The sequence below is a fragment of the Terrapene carolina genome, unplaced genomic scaffold (assembly GCF_002925995.2).
Source record: "Terrapene carolina triunguis isolate 2854851 unplaced genomic scaffold, T_m_triunguis-2.0 Scaffold95, whole genome shotgun sequence".
NCBI classification, from domain to species: Eukaryota; Metazoa; Chordata; order Testudines; family Emydidae; genus Terrapene; species Terrapene triunguis.
The window spans coordinates 19,118,954-19,146,889 of record NW_020664446.1 but is presented as its reverse complement, the minus strand read 5'-3'; the positions used below and the strand labels follow the sequence as shown (position 1 = coordinate 19,146,889).

Sequence of the window (27,936 nt, the reverse complement as noted above, 5' to 3'; positions counted from 1 at the left end):
TCCCAGGCCTTTGTATGGATCACTGGGCCACCTGACCTCCATCTGCCTACTTGGCAACATGACTTCAGTGAAGCCCTCCACCACCACCCCGGCACACTATCTTGCCCCCAGCTGCCTCAGGACCAGTTTTTTATGGTGAGTTTCCCACTTGCAGGTTTGGATGTTATTCCTGAAAAACTCAAAAAATAATAAACATCTGAATACCTGAGCAGATGACACTGGCGTCCTCACGGTGGGCGCAGTTATGTGTGCCCCACCCCCGGTGCGAACACTGCCACAGAGAGGATTCGTTCCCTCTGCACTCCACGTCATCCAGGAGAATACTTCCGGAGCCTTCCCCGAACCGGGCATTACCGGGGGCCTCAATGGCCTGCCCACAGCCAAGCTGTCTGCACACAACCTTTGCATCATTTATGTCCCAGGCATCATCACAGACTGTTCCCCAGTTTCCATTGTAGTGGACTTCAACGCGACCGGAACACCCGTTCAGTCCATTCATGAGTCTCACTAGTGGACCTGGGAAAAACAGAGGGGAATTAATTTTCACCCAGCTGTTGAAATCTGGGGCTCTTTTCTAGTTATGGATCAGTTTCCCCACACTAGTAGGACACTAAAAAGTGAATTAGAAAAGTGTGATAGGGAACCACCCCAGTAGGCTAATTACCTACTAAAATCAGACAAAGAAGTGAAATCACTTTAGGACAATTTACATTGACCTCTGCAGCTTTCTGTCATTTCATGGCCATTTGGGTCTGTATATTGGAGACAGGAGCTCAGTAACTGCACTGGATCACTGGGCCACCTGAGCTCCATCTGACTACATGACTTCAGTGAAGCCACAAACACACACACACTCTTGCCCACACCTGCCTCAGGACCAGTTTTTTATGGTGAGTTTCCCACTTGGAGGTTTGGATATTATTCCTGAAAAATATGATTCATGTAAAAATAATAGAAATCGAGTACCTGAGCAGATGACACTGGCATCCTCACGGTGGGCGCAGTTATGTGTGCCCCACCCCCGGTGCGAGCACTGCAACAGAGAGGCTTCGTGCCCTCTGCACTGCACGTCATCCAGGAGAATACTTCCGGAGCCTTCACCAAACCGGGCATTACTGGGGGCCTCAATGGCCTGCCCACACCCGAGCTGTCTGCACACAACCTCTGCATCGTTTATGTCCCAGAAATCATCACAGACTGTTCCCCAGCTTCCTTTGTAACGGATTTCAACGCGACCAGAACACCCGTCCTGTCCGTTCACCAGTCTCAGTGATATGGAACTACTCAGTGGGGCTGAGGTTGCGTAAACCGAAAAGGCTGACAAGAGACATAAGAGAAAATAAGGTCCTAGTTCTGTAATAGCCACTAGGATCTGTTAGCTGGATGAAGGTTTTTTTTTTTGTTTTGTTTTTTTTTAAATCACTGAAAGAACATTGATGGCTAGAACCTGTATTACGAACAGATTCTGCTGAGCATAGTTGAGAGAAGAGTCATCAGTAAGTCAGTCTTGGACATTGGTCTGGGCCTGCCACTAGCTGGGGATTACCGGAGTGCAGTGCACTCTGGCTACATTCCTTCAACTTCCCTCCAGACACACCATCAGCACTGGTTTCACTGGGGACAGTGGCATATAGGAGTTGTCTCCAAGTACTTGATACCTGTTGGGGCCTCTCCTAGACCACAAAAATACCCAGACAGGGTTTGTGAGCAATTAAATAGATCCACCTGTATATATCTGGTGATCTGCATTGACTCTAAAACTTTGAATTATTAATCATAATTGAAAATAATTAGTTTTTGTTTGATATTTATATATTGCTATAGATGTGCACAGCACTTTATAAACAAATTAAAAAAAACAAGTGAGGAATTTCCTCTGGACTCAAAAAAATTATTTAAACCGCCATTTAACTGCTGCTTATATAAATGCTAAGCAATTTTTAGAAACATATTGAAGTTTAAGGGGGAAATAGTGAGTGCAGATATAAATATCTGGTGGGAGAAAACTAGTAACTTAAAATATGCATTTCTTTATGTGTGATCACAGAGTGTCTGTAAAGTTGATCTTGATTTCTAATATATAATCTTTGTCTTTATCTTTAAAATGATTATAATAAAATAATGATAATTAATGTGATAGTTTTTTCACCCATAGGATAGTATGTCAGCTACAGTGAATGCTATTTGGTAGTGGCATTCTGAAGTCATAAATGATGAAGGAGCTGAAAGATAGAGTAAAAGCTTCTGAGACAGTATAATGGATGAAGAAAGAAAGGATGCTGCTGATAACTAAGATAGAAGACTATCTGGTGCTCTACCACCTCTTGAGGTCTTCATTGCAGAATTCGCCCAGGCTCTTAACTGAATGTTGCCTCTCTGATCCAAGTTTAGTGGTGCTTTCAACTTGGGCTAGCATGCATGGCTGGAGGTATGGGCTAGAGCAGTGGTTCCCAAAATGGGGTTTGAGAACCCCTGCGGGTTCGTTAAATGTCACAGGTGGTTCTTGGAAAAAAATTCCCTACTGGCGGACAGAGCTGTCTGTAGGGACCCCGGGCAGCACGGGGTCAGCAGCCCGGAGCCCCTGGACTTCCAAGAGCTAAGAGGATCAAAGCAAGCATATCTATCACACTGAGGAGATTTAAACTCCAAGACTCCTTATAAGAAATGGAAAGGGAGGTGGCTATTTTTTGCGGTTTTTAAAATTAAATAGGCAGCTAGTATTGTTTTTAAAATTATTATGACGAACAAGTTTAAGCTTTGTTGTAACGTGCGTTGTTTGTCTGGACTGCTCAAGACCTGAATGCTTGTGTAGGAGGAACTCTTTGAGTTGGCTTCTTAAATACCTTCATGCTGTTTCACATCTGATGCTCCTTGATGAAACATAGGAGCCTTGTCTTATAACAGGCTTATTCAAAGTGATACAAGCTACGAAAGTGAGATCTTGGAAGAGTGTTGCCCTTTTCATAATGTAATAAAAATACTGTAATGATAAATAAGAAGATAAGAATGGCCCTACTGGGTCAGACCAAGGGTCCATCTAGCCCAGTATCCTGTCTTCCGACAGTGGCCAGTGCCAGGTGCCCCAGAGGGAATGAACAGAACAGGTAATCATCAAGTGATCCATCCTCTGTTGCCCATTCCCAGCTTTTGGCAAACAGAGGCCAGGGACACTTAATAATAGTGTGTAATAAGCATGTCATAAAAACAAATGTTATACTTCCAAGATCACTGCTTTTATAATTTAATTTATACTCAGGTAAATGAGAAAATCCCTGGAACTATTCATTTTTAGGAGGGGGTTCGCGAGACTTGACATTTTAGTGACAGGGGTTCACAGGTTGTTAAAGTTTGGGAACCACTGGGCTAGAGACTGGGTTCTGTTTTCACTTGGGTTGGTAACCTGCTTCCTTGGCAGTGAGGACACAGGCCAAATCATTTGAGTGCTGATAATCCTCCAATGCCTTCTCCTATGCCCAGAAGGGCAGACAAGTTCTCTTACAATTCACTGGGAAAGAATGATAGAGTGGCTCAGCTTACGGTGACTGCCGCCCTTGCAGGGACTGGCAGGACACCCCCTGTGGCTTGCCACCCCAGGCACACGCTTGGAGTGCTGGTGCCTGGAGCCGCCGCTGTTTCCCACTCAGAGATCAATTGAAATACAAATAGAGGCTTTAAAGACCTAATCTGATTAAATCACATCAGATCCTAGTGAAGTCAGGTCAAGTCACAATGGGAATCCATTGAAAACAAAGATTATTAGAATTCTGCTGTGCTGGGATTTGACCACCTCCTTGTAGTCCATTTTAATCCTCTTTGATGATGAACACAGCTAAGGGTGGCTTCTCTCTTGTTTTAGACATAATTAAATGTAACCATCTTTTTCATCCTAAACTAAATACATTAATCTATTTCTTCTTCTAATTGATAGACAAGCCATTATTAGTAATCCCCATGCTAGTCCTCTGAGATCAAAATCTTTTATTCAAGGTAACAAGATTACCTGAAGTTTTTGATGTAAAGTTTGAAGAAACTCAGAGCTGTGGCTACTCTTTAAACACGCCACTGTTTTCTGCACAAAGGCTCAGTGTTTTTAACCTATATGCTGCTGTTTTGTCAACCTGTCTCTTACACTCTGCTCCTTGTCATCTCTATATACATTTTAGAACTTCAAATCTACTGGGCAACCTAACTGATGTTCCTGAAATGCAGCTCTCCCCCCCCCAGGGTTGTAATACAGAAGAAAAAAATCACAAACATTACTGCTTTCCATTTGCAATTTAGAATATGATCTCTGAGAATTTGACCTCAATCATGGCACCAAGAGATAAACTGAAATAGAAGTTTCATTGTACTAAGCCATTTAGCAATTTTCAGTAATATTTTTACTTATATTAGGTTCAGTTGCCATCAGTTCCCAACAAGTCACGTCTATCTACTCCTGTAATAAAATCCAGCTTTTAATATTTTTATACAAGAATGAGAAAAACATCTGATAAATTTTAGACATAATACCTGGGTCATGCAAGATAGTGGCACTTATTAGCAGCATCCAGGTGAAAATCATTTGAGGTCCCATTTTTCACAGGGTTTTCTGCTTACCTAAACGGATGTAGTCTCAGAATTTATATGAATTCTAGTCTATACAGGAGGGGGCGTGCCATGCAATTTGATCTTGCTTCTTGCACTTCCAGATCAATGCCAAGGAAGTTTTCCCAGGAGGAGATTTTCATTTCACAATATAACAGTGTACATCCATAGATCTAGATATCCACAGATTGTTATTGCTCCAGAGTAGACATTGGACTGATTCCAAACCACCAACCAAATACCTTTGTGGCCATGCATAATGCCAGACTCTGATATGATTGTTCCAGGAAGTGGTGGCTTACAGACATAATGACATCAAGTAAGGGTGGCATATCATCAACTAATTAGCTTTCCAAGTGCCAAAGTGTCACACTGGAGGAAGTGAGTCTATTATTGCAGAAATTGCATCAAAAAATCGTGGAAAGGTCTCAATTAACAAATTCCCACCTTGCCTCAACACTCCAGTGAAACAAAATACTCCACTGCTCAGTGGTACCTGACATTTCTCCAAGTGGCTTTGGCTCCTGTTTAGCCTGGAGCGAATATCTCTGTTTATTCATGAACATTGTCCTGCCTTTCAATTAATTCTTTTTGATCTGAGGCCTGGTGTATCAATGAAACAGTTTCCCATAAATGATGATGGCTCACACAGGAGGAAGTGGCTGTTCCCTGATCCTGTGGGCACTGGAGCTGTTCTATGCCATGTCCAGGGTAGATCAGAGCCGTCTTGGGGCTCTTCCAATCTACGCTAATTAGTCATAATCTTCAACCTGCCATATGTCATCATTTATTCCTGGAAAACAGCAGTGGTGATCCTGTTGCTTTCTGCTCCCTTTTAACCCTGGAACTATTAAAAGGAATTAGTAACACATTAGGTGTTCACTCAAAAATATGAGCATCATATTGTGGATGTATCACAAGCTCAAGACACCACTTAAAGGTCACCCATATTGTCTACCTCACAGTCCTACAATACAGGTTTGTGAAGCTTGTTTCTTACCATTCGGATCAAACTCTGAGGTGCCCCTGCCTCAGACAAGATTAACATACACACAGATTACATAACAATCCCCGCTGTTACATTTTTTTCATGAACGAAGGCTGTACAGTATCTAGCAAACTGGGGGTCCAATCTGCTAATAATATGGTGATAATATGATAGAAATTGCCTTCTATGATGAGATAACTGGCTCTGTGGATCTGGGGAAAGCGGTGGATGTGATATATCTTGACTTTAGCAAAGCTTTTTATACGGTCTCCCGCAATATACTTGCCAGCAAGTTAAAAAAGTATGGATTGGATGAATGGACTATAAGGTGGATAGAAAGCTGGCTAGATTGTCAGGCTCAACTGGTAGTGATCAACAGCTCGATGTCTAATTGGCAGCCGGTATCAAGCAGAGTGCCCCAGGGTTGGTCCTGGGGCCAGTTTTGTTCAACATCTTTATTAATGATCTGGAGGATGGGATTAATTGCACCCTCAGCAAGTTCACAGATGACACTAAACTGGGGGGAGAGGTAGATACGCTGGACGGTAGAGTGACCTAGGCAAATTGAAGTATTGGGCCAAAAGAAATCTGATGAGGTTCAACAATAGGGTTACCATCCGTCCGTATTTCCCCGGACATGTCCGGCTTTTGCGTCTTTAAATAGCTGTCCGGGAGGAATTGGTAACAAGGTTAAAAGGTCCGGGATTTTTCCCCCTCCCTTCCATGCAGAGTGCGGCGCGGCTGATTGGGCGGCTGGGCCTGATTGAGCCGCTCCCATTGGCCTCCAGCAGCCAGAGCCCCTCCCCTGCTCCCCCCCTGCTGCCTGCAGCCCGGCAGCGTTTTGCCTACACGTGGAGCCAGCATCTGACCGGCATGGGCATGGTAAGGGGAGTCTCAGGGGACAGTCAGGGAGCAGGGGGAGTTCCAGCAATATTTGGAGCTGGGTCTGTCCCCCGGCCCTGCCTAGAGCGGGTCCCAGCCTCCACCTGACACCCCCCCTCCACGCGTCCCCCCCCCGCAGGTCCCCCCTCCCATCCCTGCCCGAAAGAAAGCAGCGTGCGCCTCTCCCATGCCTGCTTGTGCTGCCAGAGTAGCACATTCCTACGCAGAGCCCTGCTCGGCAGCAACTGCTGTCTGCTGCCCCAGGGTCCTAGTGCCCCCCATCCAATAATGGCAAGGCAGGCTGCCCTTACCCTGCGCTTCTACCCTAGCCCTGAGCCTCTCCAATGCCCCAAACCCCTCATCCTCAGCCCCAGCCCTCATCCCCCCGCACCCTAATCCTCTGCCCCATCCCTGAGCCCCCTCCTGCATCATGAACCCATGGACATGGACATGGAATTCTCTCAAACCGCGGGCACCGGTGCTTTGGAGATCATGCTGTTAATGGGGCAGGTTATAGCCATGGAACGCCGATTCTGGGCCCGGGGAACAAGCACAGACTGGTGGGACTGCATAGTGTTGCAGGTGTGGGACGATTCCCAGTGGCTGCAAAACTTTCGCATGCATAAGGGCACTTTCATGGAACTTTCTGACTTGCTTTCCCCTGCCCTGAAGCGCCAGAATACCAAGATGAGAGCAGCCCTCACAGTTGAGAAGTGAGTGGCGATAGCCCTGTGGAAGCTTGCAACGCCAGACAGCTACCGGTCAGTCGGGAATCAATTTGGAGTGGGAAAATCTACTGTGGGGGCTGCTGTGATGCAAGTAGCCAAAGTAATCACTGAGCTGCTGCTACCAAAGGTAGTGACTCTGGGAAATGTGCAGGTCATAGTGGATGCAATGGGATTCCCTAACTGTGGTGGGGCGATAGATGAAACCCATATCCCTATCTTGGCACCAGAGCACCAAGGTAGCCAGTACATAAACCACAAGGGGGTACTTTTCAATGGTGCTGCAAGCACTGGTGGATCACAGGGGACGTTTCACCAACATCAACGTGGGATGGCCGGGAAGGGTTCATGACGCTCGCGTCTTCAGGAACACTACACTGTTTAAATGGCTGCAGCAAGGGAGTTACTTCCCGGACCAGAAAATAACCGTTGGGGATGTTGAAATGCCTATAGTTATCCTTGGGGACCCAGCCTACCCCTTAATGCCATGGCTCATGAAGCCATACACAGGCAGCCTGGACAGGAGTCAGGAGCTGTTCAACTACAGGATGAGCAAGTGCAGAATGGTGGTAGAATGTTCATTTGGACGTTTAAAAGGTCGCTGGCGCTCGTTACTGACTCGGTCAGACCTCAGCCAAACCAATATCCCCATTGTTATTGCTGCTTGCTGTGTGCTCCACAATCTCTGTGAGAGTAAGGAAGAGACCTTTATGGTGGGGTGGGAGGCTGAGGCAAATCGCTTGGCCGCTGATTACGCGCAGCCAGACACCAGGGCGATTAGAAGATCACACCAGGAAGTGCTGCGCATCAGAGAAGCTTTGAAAACCAGTTTCATGACTGGCCAGGCTATCGTGTGAAAGTTCTGTTTGTTGAAAACCCACCCCCTTGATTGACTGTAAGCAAACCACCCTCTCCCCTTCGATCACAGCTTGTTTTCAAAGGAAATAAAGTCACTATCGTGTAAAAATCATGTATTATTTATTAATTGATTATAAACATAGGGAGAGAATTGACAAGCTAGCCCAGGTGGGGTTTGGGAGGAGGATAAGAGGGAAGGAAAAGGCCACTAAAAAAATTCAATATAATGACAGCCTTTTGGTTGGGCTGTCCACTGGGGTGGAGTGGGAGGGTGCACAGAGCCTCACCCCCCCCCCCACGTTCTTACACGTCTGGGTGAGGAGGCTCTGGAACATGGTGAGGGAGGTTATGCAGCAGCTGCAGCGGCACTCTCTGATCCTGCTGCCGTTCCTGAAGCTCCACCAGACGCCGGAGCATTTCTGTTTGATCACACAGCAGCCCCAGCGTTGCAGCCTGCCACCTCTCATCTCGAGCGTCCCTCCTCTCATCTCGAGTGTCCCTCATGGCCTCACGTTCACTGACATCTTTCCTGTACTTTGATACCGTGTCCTGTCACTCATTCAGATGAGCTCTTTCATTGCGGGTGGATTCCATGATTTCCGAGAAAATTTTGTCTCGCGTCCTTTTCTTTCGCCGCCTTATCTGAGATAGCTTTCGGGACGGAGGAGGGAGGCTTGAAAAATTTGCAGCTGCTGGAGGGAGGGGAAAAAAGGAGAGAAATTTTTAAAAAGATACATTTTACAGAACAATGCTTATACTCTTTCACGGTGAACAACACTATTCACATTACATAGCACATGTGATTTCAGTGCATGGTCGCATTTTGCATCTTAATATCGAGTGCCTGTGGCTTTGGTGTTAGAGATCGCAGACGCAGGTCCGGGCAACAGAATTCGGCTTGCATGCGGCCATGGTAAGCCATTGTCTTTCGGCTTCTGCGCCCTCCTTTCCCACATACCAAGCAAAGCCCGTTGAGTGCTGCGGTTTTCCTGTTAACGTGCAGCAGCAGAAAACAAACTAACCCCCCCCCCATCCAATTCTCTGGGATGATCGTTTTATCCCTCACCCCACCGCGTGGCTGGTATCAGGGAAGATCCCTGCAGAAACCAAACTAACCCCTCCTCCCCATCAATTATCTGGGATGATCGCTTTACCCCTCCCCCCACCGCGTGGCTGGGATCAGGGAAGATCCCTGCTAGCCAAACTCGAAAAGCTCAGTGCCAATTCCCCCCCGCCCTCCCTGTGGCTAACTGCAGGGAAGGATTTCTTTTCTACCGCCGCTGCTTCAGTCTTCGACGGCAATTCGGCGGCTGGTCCTTCGCTCCGAGAGGGACCGAGGGACCCACCGCCGAATTTCCGCCGAAGACTCGGACGTGCTGCCCCTCACCGTTGGCCGCCCCAAGCACCTGCTTGCTAGGCTGGTGCCTGGAGCCGGCCCTGGCTGGCACATGATGGCATATATCATGTTGGTAGATGTGCAGGTGAACGAGCCCCTGATGGCGTGGCTGATGTGATTAGGTCCTATGATGGTGTCACTTGAATAGATATGTGGACAGAGTTGGCATCGGGCTTTGTTGAAAGGATAGGTTCCTGGGTTAGTGTTTATGTTGTATGGTGTGCAGTTGCTGGTGAGTATTTGCTTCAGGTTGGGGGGCTGTCTGTAAGCGAGGACTGGTCTGTCTCCCAAGATCTGTGAGCGTGAGGGATCATCTTTCAGGATAGGTTGTAGATCTTCGATGATGCACTGGAGAGGTTTTAGTTGGGGGCTGAAGGTGCTGGCTAGTGGCGTTCTGTTATTTTCTTTGTTGGGCCTGTCCTGTAGTAGGTGACTTCTGGGTACTCTTCTGGCTCTGTCAATTTGTTTTTTCACTTCAGCAGGTGGGTATTGTAGTTTTAAGAATGCTTGATAGAGATCTTGTAAGTGTTTGTCTCTGTCTGAGGGATTGGAGCAAATGCGGTTGTATCTTAGAGCTTGGCTGTAGACAATGGATCAGTTTGCTGCCCATTCTGGAAAAAAAATCAGTTTGGCGCAAACTGAAATTGAATTTTTTGGAACTTTTGGCAAATTGAAAGTCAGAAAAGTTTTGTTGCAGGCGGAACAAAATGTTTTGGGTATTTTTAATAAAAGCAAAAGAAATGAAGGGTTAGGTTCACAAAAACCGAGGAGGAGGATATGGTGATGGTGGTACTGCTCCACCCTCCACCCCCACCCCTCCACCTTTAGAATCTTTAGCCCAGTGGTTAGGGCACTCACCTGGGATATGGGAGAGCCAGATTTAAAACCCCACTCAGGAACAGAGACTGCAACACAGGCCTCTCACATGCGAGGTGAGCTCTCTAATCACCAGGATATTAGGTATTCTGGAGTAGATGTCTCCCAATCTCTCCTGTTGAAGGTGCTCCAACTTTCTATAAAATACCTGAATAGCCACTGGAACAGGTACTGGATCCCAGGCACTAACCCCCAGGCTATAAAGCCATTCCCAGTCTTTCTCTGGCTCAATAAATATTCAAGTTTTTTATATAAAGTGGAAGAGCTTCAACAGGATTGAGAGAAAACCCACCCCAGAACACCACAAAGCGAAAAAGTTATAATGGGGGAGGCACCCCCATCTGTTCATCCTCCTTCCCTGATTTTGTGAATGGTGCCTAAATGCCTTTGTGAGCCTAGCCCAAAAATTAAGATGTTTCGATAATGTTGAAACTATTCATTTTGACATTTCCAATTTATTTTTATTTCAGCGAAAAATTTTCTGAAATCAACAGCAATTTGCAAAATGTTTTGATCAGCCTGAATATGTATTTTTTGGCAAAAAATGTTTTGGCTGAAAAATTTCACCTAGCTCTAACTCTGAGTCCAAAGAAGAAAATCCACACAGAAAGAGCCTTAACTAGTTTAGAAATGTAAGTCATTTCCTTCCTTCTATAATGCTCCCTATATTTTCAAACCAATAAGTAAAAGTTGGCTGCATTGTAGATTTCCATGCTCTTACCTCTGAATATTTCTGTGTGAGTAAAAGTAAACAAGCCGGTCTTTTAATCTTGTACGGAAGATTTGGATTATTTAAACACAGTATCATAACCTGAAATTGCAACATGATCTTCAATAGCTCTATGATGATTTAAGTGATTATAAAGATTTATATTCAAACAGGAATAAACTTAAGGTTAAAAAATACAGTATGTCAGATTTCTTGCTCAACCACAATTTTATCAGTGATGTTTTGTTATGAATATTTTCATTTCCCATAGTATCGCCAGTTACTTAATTAAAATTCTGCTTTATTTATTTATTTAATATTGGTTTACTTTCAAAAGATTACCAGCCGCCGTGCATTTTTCTAGTATCAACTGTATTCTAGTGTCTGTGAAAGAGAAGAGCTGATGAATGGTCATATCAGGATACAGATTTAGGTTGAGGTTAGCATCCTAGGCTCATTTTGGGCTAGGGTTCAGGCTGGAGTTTGGATTTGATGGCCTCAAAATCTCACTAGCTTTTCTTGTGAGATTTTGGCTCAAGAAGGCAGAATTTTCCTGGGATCAGTTCAAAACGTTAGCTGTCTTTGGGTGAAGTCTTGTGAGACTGTTCTAAAGCAGAATAGGAAAATAGTCTTCTCCTAGCTCTGACTTTGACCCAGAACTAAAACCCTAGGATAAATGTGGATCTAAGTATTCAAATCTGAATATACCCAAAATTCAGAGGATCAGATGCAACTTTTCCATTTTTAACTAACTCAAAATGAACTGCCAATTGTACAATTGCCAAACAGATTCTAAATTAACTATTGGCAAATGCTCAGTCTGAAAATATACTTTTCAAGCATATTCTCACTAGTAAAATTGGGCTGCTTCAATGGTTGCAGAAAGGGAACAAAAAAGGATCACAGACATCAGTGAATGAAAATTAATTCTGAATACGAACAAGTAGCTGAGATTTCTTTTGCCAGTTCTCACTTAACCCATGTCTCTGTGCAGCTTTTAGCCAAAATCACAAAACTGTTGTCAGGCTCAGCAGGACACAAAGGGTGGAATAAGCTCGGGGAGCAAACTGCCCTCCTACCATCAAAGCTGGTCTCTCCAGGCAAGGGTAGATGCACATATTACATTAGCAGTGCAGGAAAGCTTGTTCAGCTAGGTTCCCAATGATAAATGCTAGCCAAGGTCAGTCCTCCATACCAAACATTCTGGTACTTTTCACGTGCACTAAAATAAATCAACCTCTAAAATGAGGCTGCTAAGTCATAAATTCAAATCTAATTAAAAATTAATCTATTAGAGAGAGAAATAGTGCAAATGAGATCACGGCCGACATTTGTGATTTTGGAATAGTAATTTTCTTACTTCCTGTAATAACATCTCCTTCTGAGAAATCCACTCCTCTCAAAAGAGCTCCAGTAGCACCATGTCCTACATTTATACCATGAAGGAGGGTGTCTGTGTGCATGGCTGTGCTGTGCACAAAGTGCCCTTATCCCACTCCAGTGTTGTCATCATGTTGCCTTTTGAGCTTTGTGTCCCCCAGTATATTATTCAGGGTTCAGTGCCCCTTGGTGTCCCCATCACCCCCATGCTCTGTGTCCCCTGATGTCTTCCCCTTGCACCATGTCACCATGTTCCCCAGTGTTGTGTCCTCCCCTGCCTATTCTCTGTGTTCCTAGTATCCTCCCACCAGTCTCTGCTGTCCCCTTAATGCTGGGCCTGTTGCAGGGCAGAAGTGCTATTGGATCCGTGCTTCCTCAGCTCATTATTGGCTTCCTCAGCCCATTATTGGCTCTGCCAACTGCAGTAATCCAGGAGCCAGCCAGCACCAAAATAAGAAAGAGCAAGGGAGGATAGAGAGAGATTGGTTTGGTCCATGAGCAGCAGAAGGGAATGTTTCAAGGGAAGGGAGAGAACCCTTTTTATGCTTTCCAGTCACATGGTAAGCAAGTTGTGGGGGTGGGCGGTGACATTACTGGGAGGAGAAAAGCTGGAGGTGAAGGGAACATTCACCCACATCCCTCACCCTTAGTGGTTGCTCCTGTGAGATCCAGGGGGTTCGGGCAACGGGGAATCAGGAATGTGGAATGTTACTTGGTGTTGTGGAAATATCCAGCTTGGAGGAGGTGAAATGAGTAGGATACTAGAGTTCAGGGACGAGTTGGCAGTTGGATTAGGACTTCCTGGAAGGTCAGGGAAAGGAAAATCCTGGGAAGGTTTAGCAAGTCTGATGTTCTGGGGATGGGGTGGGAAGGGAAGAAGGCTGGGCATTAGACAGCTTGCTTGTATTTTTCTGCATTTCCAGATGCAATGCAGTATTAATGCCTAGCACTTTTCAGCTTATTTGTTCTCCCCATGCCTGAAGTGGCATTCACCTACCCTCTTACTCAAGCCATTACCGCACCTTTTAGTCAATCTCCTCGAAGGGCAGAGTTCAATTTCTTTTCTCTTCGAGGTGCCTAAAAGCAATTAGCCCTGATTTAACAGTTGTTACATTCAGCCCCAATTAACTTAGATAAAAAAAGATATTGACAGAGTGAAAAATCTATAGAGAAAGGGATAAAACAAAGGTTGATTAAATAAAACTGACAACAAAAAAACTGGTCACTATCAAAAATGCCCCTAAGCAGGTGCAAACATTTAAGGAAAGGTAGATGAAACCCTTAGGTATTATGTCCTTTATTGTGGCCTGAACTGTGTCCAACTTTCCATTCCCAAAGGTGTGTGTCCATAGCCAGGGTGTGTCACCACCTACAAGCATTGGAAGTCCACCATGTCAGGGGGAAACACCTTCAGAGATAACACTCTTTCTTTTGCTATGCAGATGACTGGTATGCTGATGTGAATTGGCATCAATGTTTTTTGGCTGAGTGGACAGTGTTACCATTCATTTCATCCTCTCACTCAACCAACTTGATTTAAGTAAGATTTTATACCAAAGTGATTTATTTATATTGGCATGCGCTAAACTCTTGGTTCTTTTCCTGGTCTCATGTTTACATGGACAATGGTGTACATTTAATAAAGAGGGTTACCCTGTTTTCAGTGAATGCCTTTGATCTCAGCATGTAGTGTTAGGTGGGTCACAAAAAGTCTCATTAGCCCCACTGATTGCTTTCAACATATTTTAAGAGTTACCATCCAAACAGATAGCTTTCTAGTTATGTAGCATAACCAATGGAGATTAGGAGTGTGTAGCAGAGAGAGCTTTAACACATATTACTTTTTGAGTTTCCTTTATTTAGATTTTGACAACAGTAAAATCAGTGCACACAAATGAGTGTAGCATGATCATGAGTAAAGATGGCCCCAAGCTGCAGTTTGCACCTAGCTCTAAACTTTACCAGAGTAAACAGGTAAGGGGTTTTGTTTGGTTCAATATATAGATGGGGCCAGCTGTGAAGTCTGAATCTGGGTTCAGATCTTAATTTCCTGAAATTTTGAGGGGAGTTATTACCTCGGCTTTTGGTTCAGACCCACCTCTAAGTATGAGCAATTAATACATTACCGATTTAAAAAAATTATAGGCCAATTCAGGCCCTTAAAGAGAAGCAATTTAGCAGTGTAGAAAGCGCATAAATGAGTGAAAAACTAATTAAAGAGTCATCAGTCCCAGTCCCATTGAAAAAGACATTAATTCTATGGGCCTGATTCTCCATTGACTTCACAGGAGATATTCCTGATATACACTAATATCAATGAATGGGGAATGAGGCCTATTATTCAACCTAGAAACACAAACACTGCTTTCACTACAGTAAAATAAGGAATTTAGGGAAAAATCACAAATGCTTCTGGACAAAACCTGAAGTCTTTACCCAGGCAAGTCTCCATTGTAATCAATAGGAGTCTTTCCTGAATAAAGAGCTCAGGATTTAGTCTAAAATGTTAAAAGCCTGAATATTTTCAATGAAATGACTAATTGAACAAGCAATTTAGCATTTCTTCCTCTAATGATACTCAAAAATGGAATTCAGATTAAAATCAGTTTGCAAAAAACCAGACTATTTCCCTTATAAGTGAAATCAGACTGTACCAGAACAAACGATGTTGGCATCATGCAGATAGCTTTATGAGGGCCAGCCTTTGTGCAAACACTGCCAAAGATAGGATTGATTCTCTTGGCACTACACGTCACCAAGGAGAATATTTCTTGAACTTTGACCAAAGTAAACATTTCCTAGTGCTGATATGGCCTGCTCACTTCTTGTGCATCATTTAAGTCCCAGGAGTCATCACAGACTGTTCCCCAGTTTCCTTTACAATATATTTCAATACGACACTCATATTTGCTCCTTCCATTCGTCAGTCTCGGTGACATTTCTTGGAAAGAAAAAAGAATGTAATTGACACTTTGTTTTTCAGTAAATTAATGCAACATTTCTGTGGGCTGAGAAAAGTTCATTAAGAAGGAGTTAAACCATCAAAGAGTGACTGGGTTTCCTGTGAATCTAAAGAAACATGTTTCAGAATTTATATACTTGTCGATCTGAAGGAGTGTGCTGTGCAATTTGATCTTTGTTCTTTAACTTAATGGATTCTTACAAAATAAATGCATTATGGGATACATTTAAAACATTTTTTTTGCAAAAGTTTGTTTATAATAACTGTTTTTAGTTCATCTTAATTTTTTAAAAATAATTTCTTCTTCCACAGACAGAGTTAGATCCTCTCCTCAGTGTTCCCAGATAACAGCTACTTACATCAATGGGAGCTTGAGACACGCACTCACGGAGAAAAGGGATATTTTAAAGCTGGGAAATTTTCCACCTTTCCATTTTCCTATAGTTCTATTCCTACAGAGCAGAAATGGGCCAGAATCTAGAGTCCCACTGTGGGTAGGTACAAAAAACACCCTGACTTTGGTTTGCGCTCCCTGACTTTTCATAGGTCTATATGCTCCATTATGTTTTCCACTACCCTGCCTCCAACTTTGATTGTGGTCATTAGGAAAGCAACACCCATTCCATTCAGCCTCCATTTTTTTCTGAAATGACCCCACTGGTCAGACCCTCAGCTGATGTAAGTCAATGTAACTCTACTGACTTAAATGAAGTGACACTGGTTTACACTGGCTAAGACTCCAGCCCTCTGAGTCGAACTGCTATGGGACAGCCAGTGTTGTCTTCTAGGAGATGTTTCCAACAATGATGTTAAAGACCCACCCTTTTATATTTCTTATTCAGTATTATTCTTATTCTGATTTCTGGAAGTAGCATTTAGGGTCCTGCAATGGGTAGTGCCAGATGAGCTGCTGGAGCATCTTCAATTTCCACTGATTTCAATGGGGGAAACTGAGGACTATCAGCACCTTGCAGGAGGCACTCAGGGCTTCACACAATCAGGCTCTTGGAGAGCAAATACTTTCCATATCAATTGTAAAGGAAAAAGATTAGGGGAAGATTGATCAATCTTTATTTTCTGGCAGATAATATTTTAAGGAGCTAGTTTATTGCCAAAAATCTACTAAATTTTTTATCTACAGTTTAATATAATAAAAAGCTAAAAGTTTTCAAAGATTTGAAAGTTTCAGTTTAACAGATAAGTTTTGATTTCCCGCAGAGGAAAGCCATTCGTGTGACATTTCAACTGATCTTTGCAGCATTGGCATATAACAGCTTCCTTGTCTCCTATAACAACAGACCTCTTAGAGAAATATACCAAACACTCATGAAACAAAGAAAGCCTGTTTGAAGTTTGACATATGGAGGGCACTGATCGAGTGCTTTTGTTAACACATACAATGATGCACACTAAAAAACTTTCCACTGCACTATCTAAGTGTAGGATTTTTCATAATAAGCATCAATGAACTTTGTATTTAAAATGTTGGGCCATATTCTGCATGAAAAACTTGTCTTCAGAGCCTTCAAGTAAAGGCTGCAGGAATTAGCCATTTGTTTTTGTGGATTGTGCTTTACAGGCATATAATCAGACAAGGTCCCAGATCAGAGGAGCCTATAATTTTATGCCCCTCCTGAAAACATTTACACACAAAAGAGTAGCCCTATAGAAATCAGGGCCTAAATTAGACCATGAGCAACAAAAACGTCAGACCGTAGCTGGATGTAGGGGAAAGAGAGAATACTGCCCTTGTGGGAGTGGTTTTCCTCTACTCAAAGCAGATCTATAACGTGAATGTTTTTACCTATTTTTTTTACATTTGTTAGATACTAGATTATTGCACCTAGATGGGGATTAGTGGTAGAAAAGTAGCTATAAATTCACATTAATAAAATGTATGTACATGTCTACACTGTACACTAAGCCAGAGCTTGAGCATCCATACTGCATTGTAAACCTAGGTCCACAATTGATGGACTCGGGTCTCAGTGCCAATGCATCCATGCTGGACTATGCAGACCTTTTGACATGAGACCACTCTGCAAAATGACCAGAGTCAAAATGGGACTCAGGCTCTCTCCCATCCTCCTAGCAGGGTCCTAGGACCCAAGTCGTGATTGCTTGCTGACCTGAATCAGACTTATTTGTGTGTGGATGGCTTAGGTGTGGAGTGCAGATTTAGCCTAAAAAGAAATAAGATGCAATTCTATCTAATGCCATGCTTTCCCTATCTAAGGTAAAAAATAAACACACAGTTCATTGACAGAGTTTTAGCATTTTATTTGATGTCGGTTTTGCATCTTAATCAGAAACAAAATACACTCATACAGACTTTCATTTGTAATTACATCCTAAATACATTTATTATATTTTAAACTATTTATACTGATTGATTATATGTTTAATTAGGTATAATAAAAACTTAATATACATCCCTATGCTAAACAACTGTTGGATTTCAAGATGTATCACTTTAATAATCAACTGTTTACTAAATTAACAAGGGCAGGAATTTTCATGTTACTTCCAGAGAAATACACTTACTTGTGCTAGCTAAATGCAGAGATGGCCCCAACCTGAATCCACAGAACTCAACACCCCCAATGTCCAGATCGGAGTTTCACAGCTGTCCTTTCTCTACAACTGACCTAGTCAAAACCTTCCCAAACATAGTCAGACTAATCACTGTAACCAAAATACAAATGCACTAAACATGTTAGGAAATCACCAAATGCTGCAAGAATCAAATAATTGTGTTCCCATCTACTGCCTGCACAGTTACCCACTTTGAACATATCCATGTCCATTTGTGTGTACGAAGGCAAGATATTGCAGGTAAAATTGGTGCATGTGCACTTTTGTCTGCACACACAAAATTGAAGATTTATTTTCCTCAAGCCCTATTTGAGACTTTTCATTTAAAGTGCATCCAAATCAGGTTTAGTGGAACACATGTCTGCATATTAGAGCATGTTCTGTACATTTATTGTTGACCTTTGAAAGCCAAGTATTTTCCTTTTTAATTTATTATGTTATCTATTAAATCATTGTGCAAATGTTCGACATTGAATACATTCATGAAAGAATGAGGCTGAGCCACCTCATGTGATGCCTTGGGATACTCTTATAGCACTTGACACTCAGTTCTTCTCCTCAGTTTACTTCTCAAAAGGGCCCCAGTGAGAACCAAAACAACTCCTGCCAAGAGCAGAGTGGCAAGAACAAATGGGCTGTGTACATCGTCTTTTTCCAGAAACTCTCTCTTGTGTGGATCTGTAAATGAGAGAGAGAGTTTATCTGACTTAATCTTATAGTTTTTGTCAGTACATAAATACATAGGAGGTGCTAGAGTGATAGAGCATCAAGGACACCGTTGAGATTTAAAGGTAAAAAATTCTTTGCCATTAAGAATCATAATACTCTGACCAAAAGTGTCATACTGATAAATTTAGTTTTGAAAACAAGAGCAAATTGTTTAATGTCTGTTAAAGTAAAATAGCACAAGCAAATGCAGCATATGTTAAAAATGACCGATAGACAACTCTGGAGTTTAACATCTTATGCTTAGGTGCAACACAAAACAACAGCAATGCCAATATCTCACATTGCTTTGTCAGTGTGTCTCAACCGCGACCTGGAAGACCATCAACCAGTTCTAGGGGTAAGACGATAGCTCAGTCTGTGCTCATTAGCATCATGAGGTCTCTGATGACTATCACAAAAGTTCCAATTGTTGATGGTGTTTGTAATATAATTACCCAGACCAAGGCCACCAATTTATTTTACATAGCCCGTTGACAAGCAATCAAATGGTAACAACTTTCAGGGGCTAGAGGTTCAGACTAAATTTGAACTAGCATCTGTGAAAGTGAAATCAAATGCCCTATTACCAATTCTGAGAGACATTTATTTCCCCTGTAAGCCAATATTTTGATCAAGCATTCGCTCTTATCCTACAGTAAAAGACCAGTACACCATTATTTTCTGTAATCATTAATATGTCTGTAAACAAGTCCATTCACATTTATAATAATGACGATCACCACCATTATTAGTTGCATTACTGTAACGCCTACAGCTCCATTTAGGACTGGGTTCTCATTATGCTATGCACTATGCAAACACTAGGAAGATAAGGCCTCTGAACCAAAAAGCTAATTAATGTGAAACAAGATGTAACAAGTGAGTAACAAACAGAAGAAAAGGAGAGAGTGAGAGACCAGGGTGAAAGCAATACAAACTGCAGTTAAATTTGTATCAGCTTAGCTGATACAAATAGGTGTGTCTAAACTGAGGTGAGCTAAGCTGATGTTTCTGAATAATTTGAATTTAAGTTTATCAATAAATAATAGCAAGGCCAGCCAACACTGGGTTTTTCTAGCTGTCAAAGCAGAAGTGGGTCTTGAAGAGGGATTTGAAAAAGGAAAAAGTACACATTACAGATTTGTTTAGAGAAGGCATTATAAAGAAAAGCAGATTATCAGCATGTAATCATTTTATGACATAAACGGACAGTAGGGTGGAGATTTTTTTGTGGGAATAACTGATGCTTGAAAAATTTCTGGATACTTTCATAATTAACTCCTTTTCCCCATCAAATTGTGTTCACAAGGAAAAAGGCTTGTCCCTTAGCACACTCCTGTTTAGAATTCATGATAAGGAAGCAGGCAAAGAATATGACATACTGAAATGTGATACTTAAATGTGTCGTGGAAAAAGTCACCCACGTATTGATTTTAGTTCACAGAGACAAGCCTGAGGCCAGTTTATTGCAAAACATACCAACGCGTTGGGGTGGCAGTCCGAAAACTACCACACCTAGCACAGCACGCAGGCTGTCTTTATTCCGTCAAACCGCAAGCATGGTACAAATAATACGTCATTTATGTGAAAATAAGAGTAGGGGTCTGTCCCTTTTTCCCGGTAGCTCCCTCATTATTTACGAGAATTGGGTGCCTATTGGGTGGGGGGGGCGGGTTTCTTGGTGGTTTCCGACATGGGTGGTACTTGGCACCAGTTGGAGTGTTGTTCTCGTCAGGGTACATATTGTTTTTTTCCGGGGTCATAGAGGTTTATTATGGGACGCCCAAAGATGATATATGATTAGCTGGTTGGCAGATAGCTGGAACTATAGGGGAAGTTGACCTTTACTAGAAGCAATTTCTTCATATAGGCGGTTATTATGTTTTATAAACAAGCGGTTATCATGTTCTTACAGACAGGCAGTTATCATGTATTTCATAAACAAGCAGTTATTCTGTTGCTAAGGCCTAGTGCATTGCTTCCTCCCCCTCCCTCCTCTGGTCATAGCCCATGACCGTATTTGGCAGGGGCTTGTACAGCTTAGTTTTGTTCAGGCCCTGGCCTGTACTGTTCTATGTAAAGGCCGTCTGTATAGTCAGCTTCTGTCAGAGGGCCTGAACTTGGGCCTTCGGTGTTACTTTGGCTGCCATAAAGAAGGCCACCTAGTTCTTTTTCCCCACAATGATATTGTAAAATAATACTTAACAGATACAGCAAGAGAAAAGGCCATAAAAATAAATTACCAGATTTTCTGTCCTCATTGGTTTCTTTTTTACGCTGGACTGGCCCCACAACAACATCTATTTTTTCCTGGTAAGGACTTGTATCCCTCTTGCGCCTCACTAAACATCCCTGATAGCATCGAGAAGAATAATCATATGCCCTGCATACAACTATCTTGCACTGCAAGTAAATGGCAGCATGTCTGTTGAGAAACTTGAAGGCATTGAATTTGAAACGAACCACGTATCCCATTGGTGAATAGTATGAGCTGTAGGTGGAATCTCTTACACATCTGTAACAAAAAACCAAAACCAAAATAAATCAGAATTGCTCCACTAACACACATGGAGGAATCAGAGTAAATATGTCTGCTTCACTGCTGCAATGCAAGCAATAAAAGCAGAAAGAAAGATACACGTATAACTTTAGGTAGAACTTCTTTATAACTAAAAGTCCTTACCCATTCCTGATTAAAACATAAGTCAGGTTTGTGAAGTCATCAGAATATGGAGATGCCGTGCACGTGTCTGCAAACATCACCAGGTTGGAATCGGAACTGTAGAGAGTGGCTTGAAGGAATAAATCCTGGTTTAAGTCAACATAGTATGGGGAATTGTAAACTGGATTTGAGAAATTTGATGATTCATAAAATGAAATATTCACGTCATATCTGCCATGCTGGGTTTCACGTATGTCAATAGCACCTTTGGCAACGTACATTATTTCTACCATTGTGTCCTGGTTCATTTTGCAGGTAATGTGAAACTGAAAGTCGTTTTCCCTTGTGATAATATAACCAGAAGGAGATGTTCTGATTACATTGGAATAGGTGATAGTGTTATTTTTCACCTGTGAAAATATGAGAAAATAAAATGTTTCAAAATATTGCAGTTGAAATAATTGATTTTGTAAAAAGACACTGTCAACTTGAGATTTTTAAAAACTAGCTAATTTTTTTTTAAATCTAGTTTCCCAAAGAACACACTTTAAATAGTATGTTCTGATTTTATTTATTTATTTATGCTTCTAATTACTTAAAAATATTAGAAGAGTTTTTCTGCTTCTTTGTTGATGTTTATGATCTTTTCAGAAAGGGACCGACTATGCCATGGAACATTGATTATACACAAATTCTGCCCAATGCAGAAAGCAAACAAGTTGAAAAAAATAGATGTATTCTCTCCCACCGCATTTGCGTAATCTCAGGTTTCACTTACTTGTAACATATTAGGTATACAATTTTCCAACAGGATTTTCAAATTGATGTTGCACCTTTAATTTGGTTCTGACATAAACAGCCCACTGAAAAATTTAGTCATTAGTAAAATGCACACCTTAGTCCACTGATTGGAATCTCTTGTCAAAGCACCACTGCTTCTCTCTTGCTCAATTCCTCCTACGTTCCAGGAGAATGGGGAGTTTGCACATTTTTGGTTAATATGTATTTTGTGGTGATCACCCTAACCCTCACCAGCAGGGTCTAACAAGTGACTACCTTTCAAGGCGATACAAGTGCTCTGGAACACATCAAATTTGTCACTAATCTGAAGAGCAAGAGCCATAAATTCACTTTTAAGACAAGGTGTAGCAGAGCTCCCAGAGCTAGCATAAAACCTGTTCTCTGAAGGCACTTTTATAAATTCACTGAACTTTGTTTTTCTATCTATTTATTTTATTAGAGATCAGTTCATGCTATGAAAGTCAGTTCTGGATCTGGATTTCAGACATCCCAAAGTCTATGGTAGTTCAGATATAGGAGTTTTGTTCAGTCCATTATAAAGACAGGGCCTATTGACAAAGTTTGGATTTATCTTCAGCACCCAAATTACAGGGATTTTTGTTCAGGCCACTATCTGTTTTTATATAGTAGTATTCTAGCTACTCAGTGTACACTTCTGATGGTTAATTCATGTAGGTGCTTTATCAAAATGACATAAGAAAAGAAACATTGTACTATTAGTTTTGCTCAACTTCTGTATTAGCACCTGCTGCTCAATTAATGCCCCTTCTACAATAGTTTGTAAACTACGTACATGATGAATTACATTTGCACACCTTAGTGGTCCATGGCCAGGATGTACATATTTAATCAAAGTGTTCTTTACATGTTTTGATTTTAGAATGAATTTGTTGCTTGTGAAAGGTGCCAACTGACAGTCCTGGAGTCTAAGCTACTCTGTTTATCCACAGAATGATAGCTGATTTCCCCCAATCCTCTACAGTGAGGTCTCAACCCTGACACAGAAGGGCCACTTTTAGGGATGAGGTAGATTTCTCCCCCTTCGTCTACTCTTGACAGATTTTGGCCACATCTGAAACAGAACCAAAGAATCAGTCCCTTCTGGTTGTACATCTTCCTAGGACTTGTAAAAGAAAGAGTTAGGGTTTAGGGATTCAAATATTACCCTCTCCCCTAAAATTCAAGGGGATTTTGTCCACTGTCTACCTGTGACAGAGTGCTAGGCTTTGTCTACACTGCACTTTCATTGATAAAACTTTTGTCATTCAGGCATGTGAATCCCCCCGCCCCCGAATGACAAAAGTTTTACTGACGAGAAGCGCCAGTGTGGACAGTGCTTTGTCAGCGGGAGAGCTCTCCTGCCAACAAAGCTACTGTCTCTTGTTGGAGGTGGATATATTTTGTCGGCGGGAGAGTTCTCTCCTGCCGATAAAGGGCGGCTACACTGTGCACCTTTTAGTGGCATGGCTGTAGCGGCACAGCTGTGTCACTAAAAGGTGCGTAGTATAGACATAGCCCTAGCTGTAGCACCATGGTCTTGTAGGTAATTGCCTAACAAAGAAGATTATGGGCTAAATTGGAGGCAATTTACCTATTATGGTGGAAATTGACACTTGGGGGCAATGATTGGGCTATCTGGGTAATTAGCTCAGTAAGGGATGATACATAATTGGCAGGAACAGGAAGTGGGGAGCTCAGAGAGTGAGTTGGATGAGGTAGAGAAAGCTGGATGGAAGACTCTTCCTGACACATGCTTATACTATGTTCTGCAGTGCTGTGAATCTAAAGATACACATTGTATGTATAGCATGAATAAGAGACCATGCAAATAGGCCGGGCAATGCAAGGTAGCTGAAGGCACACCCTATGACACTACCAGATGGAGTTTTTCCAGACACCACTGACCTGGGCAACATTCACAAATGTGTCCAAGAGGTCAAAGGCTCTTCAGCCATCCATGCTACCAACACCTTGAGTCATCCTGACAAATATGAAGTGACCGGGTTCTGTGTTTATTGTAATTTCCCCTCAGGATCTTCTTTTTTAAAGTCAGGGCTCCTAATTGTCAGTAAGGTGGTTAGACAAACTCATGCACAACAAATATACTAATCACCTCAAACTTAGGATGAGCATTTTTAAACAAATATTTCTGTATCTAAATTATGGCCTTTTAAAGTGAATGGTTTGACTGATCATTTTTGTTCAAAACTAATTTAAATTGCTTTGTTCAACTAAAGGTGTGTTCACATGCAAAAGTGACATATGAATAAAAAGTACATTTCTCACCTGTCTTATTGTACCACATCCATTAAAAGGTATGTTGAATATAACATAGGTTTCCGTGATCTGTTGTGGCCCACAGGATGAGTCATTCAGATAAACATCCCAAGCATTGTAGCCCAATGACTGCAGATAGGTTCTGTTAATGACTGCACGCATATATTGTCCAGAACATGACAGTGCTAAATGATGAGACGGAAGGAAAGTTTCATACTAATTTTAGATATGTATCCAAACATTACTATAATTAAAAATCAACTGGTTCCTGACTTAAAACCCCTGGGCAAGCTCAAAAGCTTGTCTTTCACCAGCAGAAATTGATCCAATAAAAGATATTACCTTACCCACCTTGTCTCTCTAATATCCTGGAACCAACTTAGCTACAACACTGCCAGATATTAAATTTAGCCTGATCTAATGTCAGGCTGATCTAAATGAATGGGAGTCTTTCCATTGACTTCACTGGTTTGATCAGGTCCTTATTGTTACCTTACTAATAGGAACATTGCTATATTTAAGGCAAGCTTACCTGTATCATTGTTCTTTTCTGGAAACGAATCATAGTAAGCACTGAATCCACTTCTTGTATAACTAAAGTCACTTGAAAACAGAACAGTCATTGTATTTGAAGATGATGTAAATGTGTAATTTGAACCATCACAAATCCTCCCAAGTAGAGGAGATGTATTCAGAGGACCATCATAGACTTCAACAAAGTCATAAGCACAATTATATGAAAATTCTAGCCTGTGGAGATAAAGTTATTTTGTGTTACTCTAAAGCAATATCAGAGTTAGAAAATAGTTTTCAAAATGAGTGAAATGAGGTTGGAACGAACTGATTCCTGTTGACTTCAGAGGAACCTAGTACTAAACGAATATATAATAGCATGAACACTTACGCCTTTGTTGATAAGATAAGCTAACAGCAATATTTGGGCTAGAAAATGATTTGGTGAACTAATGCAAATCTATGGCAAAATTCTCCTCCCAGATCTGCCAGTTAGAGCTGTTACATATTCTGCACAGTTTCTGCACAGAATGATATGCAATGGAGACAAACAGTGAGATCTGGAGAGGAACGTTTGACATAAGTCAAAGGGGTGTGTATATATTCTTTTTTCTTTTAAAAATGTGTTTTTAAATGTGATTGCATTGTTTGTGGAAGGTGTTGGACTGACAGCCACAGAGTCTGAAGACTTACTTACAGAACAGGGACTATAAAGATCAAGCAGTAGACAATCAAGCTTATTCACAAACTATTGCTTTGTTATATAGGGCTGGCATTTTCTGAATGAAAACGCTTTCTCTCACATATATCAAGTTTGGATTCAACCACAAAACCATGTCACCTCGATGCTACAGTAGCTAACATTTATTTATTCTTCCAAAAATACCCATACAACTTGTAGGACTATACAATGCTCATAGCATATTAGCCGAGTTAAAGATAGTAAAAACATTGAATCTGTGCTTGGCTAACATTAAAAAAGATTTTTCTAGTTCTGTTTTTAAAGAAAAACAAAACTATGCTTCCCCCTGCCCTGTGAGCTATTCAAACCGTTCGATGACTCCAAAAATCTCCCCACTTGCTTTAGCCTGACTTCCTTCACCATCAAGCGGTCATGCCAAAAAAAAGGTTCTTCCAGACCAGGAAAGTTGGCTAACATTTCCCATTCAGTGCTGCTCCGCAAATGAGACATATGGCTTGACCACAGAGGCCCAGAACTGTCAAGGTACTTAAGCATGTGTTTAATTTTAAGCACCAGAGTAGTCCCATAGACTACTATGTGCTTAAATGCTTTGCTTGATAGGATCCAGAGAGAGGTAGGCTGCCTCTGCAGCATTTCCAGTGCCAGCTATCGAAGGAGAAAAAGGACCAAACGAGACTCTTGCATGGTAGTAAGTTGGTCAGCTACTAGATTGCCAGATCAGACCTTCTACTGTATTTGGTTGATCGGAGACTTTAATAATGAAATAAAATAAAATTCATAAGAAACATAAGCAATGGAACACCTTTCAAAACTCAAAATCAAATAGTGTAAAGAGGTCAGTAAGATTATAAGGCTCTTCTATGCAAGATCAAAATCTTACAAAAAAAAAAAAAAAGCCAAACAAATATGGAAAGTGGAAGTCATCACTTTATATCAAGTTCTCTGAAGGCTAAACTGCAGTTCAGTACCTAATATTTTACTTACTCAAGATGCTTAAAGATGAGTCTGATATAATAATTGTTCTTGACTTCTATTCTCCAGATGCATTTTACATTCATTGGATAGTTTCCAGGAAAGAATGGACTAGAGAATGATCCAGAAGCTGTGGAAAGGTAGCCACCACACGAGCCATTTATTGCTAAGAGGAACAAAAACCAGTATATTTTAGAATTCCTTTTGGTTTTATTTCCGGTGAAGATATTTAATCTGTTTATTCATAAGAGGCCTCAATACAGCTGCTGGGGAAAAAGAAAGAGGTGGCCATACATGCCTTGGCACAAGTTGCAGAAGCCTAAGGGCCGCTTAAACTTCCACCAGCTTGTAATGACCCCTAGGAGCCATTATGTGGGTGAGGATCACCAGAGCACAGTGTACTCTGGCCTTGCCTCTTCTAGCCTATCCCATCACACCCTCTACACCAGAGCCAGGAGTGAGTGGAGTAGAGCGTTATGGTGGTTTTGTGCTAGCCAGGTGTTACTGGGCCGGGAAATCCCTAGCTGCCCCCTTCAGGCAGTTTGCTTGAAGCTTGGCCCTGCGCCAGATACACCACACCCCCCAAACGAGGGGTAAGGTTCTGGACCATACATTAATTCTGCACTCCTCAACATCTGTTTCTGCATGATCACAGGAATACATAAAATAAATCTGATTATGCACAGCACCTCCACATAAATGAAAATGCACTTTGTACAAGCAAGATTGCCCATCAATAGTTTAAATCTCTCAGAGCACATTTCAACTAAGGGTTGCATGCTTATACTCCAAAAAGGTATATACACAAGGTCAATAAGAGGTACATACACAAGAAGGTTCAGGAAAGTTTGCTTTAAAAGAATCTACCTAATCAGGCTCTGCTTCTCTTTACTAAGCTGACACCAAATGTGTTCCTGGCTCCTTCCTCGTGGACCTCTAGTGCCTTCCTTAAACCTTCACATACAGAAATCCACTCTACACTGCTGTCATTTCCTCTACTGGTTTCCCTTACACTTTTATACATCTCTCATAGAGTCTCTTTGTCTCTCAGCTGGGCCCCAGATGATTCAATTTTGCATTTAATGGGCTTGGGCTCACAGCTCAGTCTGAGGCACATCAGCCTCCAGAGCTTGTTATAATTAACACAGCGTAGGCAACCTGGAGCCTAATACAGAGGGAGCGGAATGCCACAGTAGATGTCAAAATGCAAGTAGAGTAGTCATGTAAAGAAAAGGAAGCTCTCATCTAGGAGTCTCCCTAACAGAGCTAAGTGTGTTGGAGAGTTGGGGTATGCAACTGGTGGCAGCTCAAAAGATTCTGAGACACAGTTAAAGTTTGGATG

General features: G+C 41.9%; 1 protein-coding gene and 1 pseudogene across 1 annotated transcript in view; both read right to left on the bottom strand.

Annotated features, from left to right (window-relative positions):
* LOC112106449 overlaps positions 1-15,340 on the bottom strand; it is a 30,709-nt pseudogene extending 15,369 nt beyond the window's left edge.
* Positions 15,341-18,487: 3,147 nt separating this feature from the next.
* Positions 18,488-27,936, bottom strand: part of CUZD1 (CUB and zona pellucida like domains 1) — a 13,082-nt gene continuing 3,633 nt past the window's right edge. Inside the window, exons 3-8 of the mRNA XM_029911370.1 lie at positions 26,607-26,760; positions 24,939-25,156; positions 24,416-24,591; positions 21,350-21,738; positions 20,910-21,181; positions 18,488-18,636 (exon numbers count right to left, since the gene is read on the bottom strand). Coding sequence (XP_029767230.1) covers positions 18,488-18,636; positions 20,910-21,181; positions 21,350-21,738; positions 24,416-24,591; positions 24,939-25,156; positions 26,607-26,760 — 1,358 coding nt within the window. The remainder of the gene's footprint in view (positions 18,637-20,909; positions 21,182-21,349; positions 21,739-24,415; positions 24,592-24,938; positions 25,157-26,606; positions 26,761-27,936) is intronic.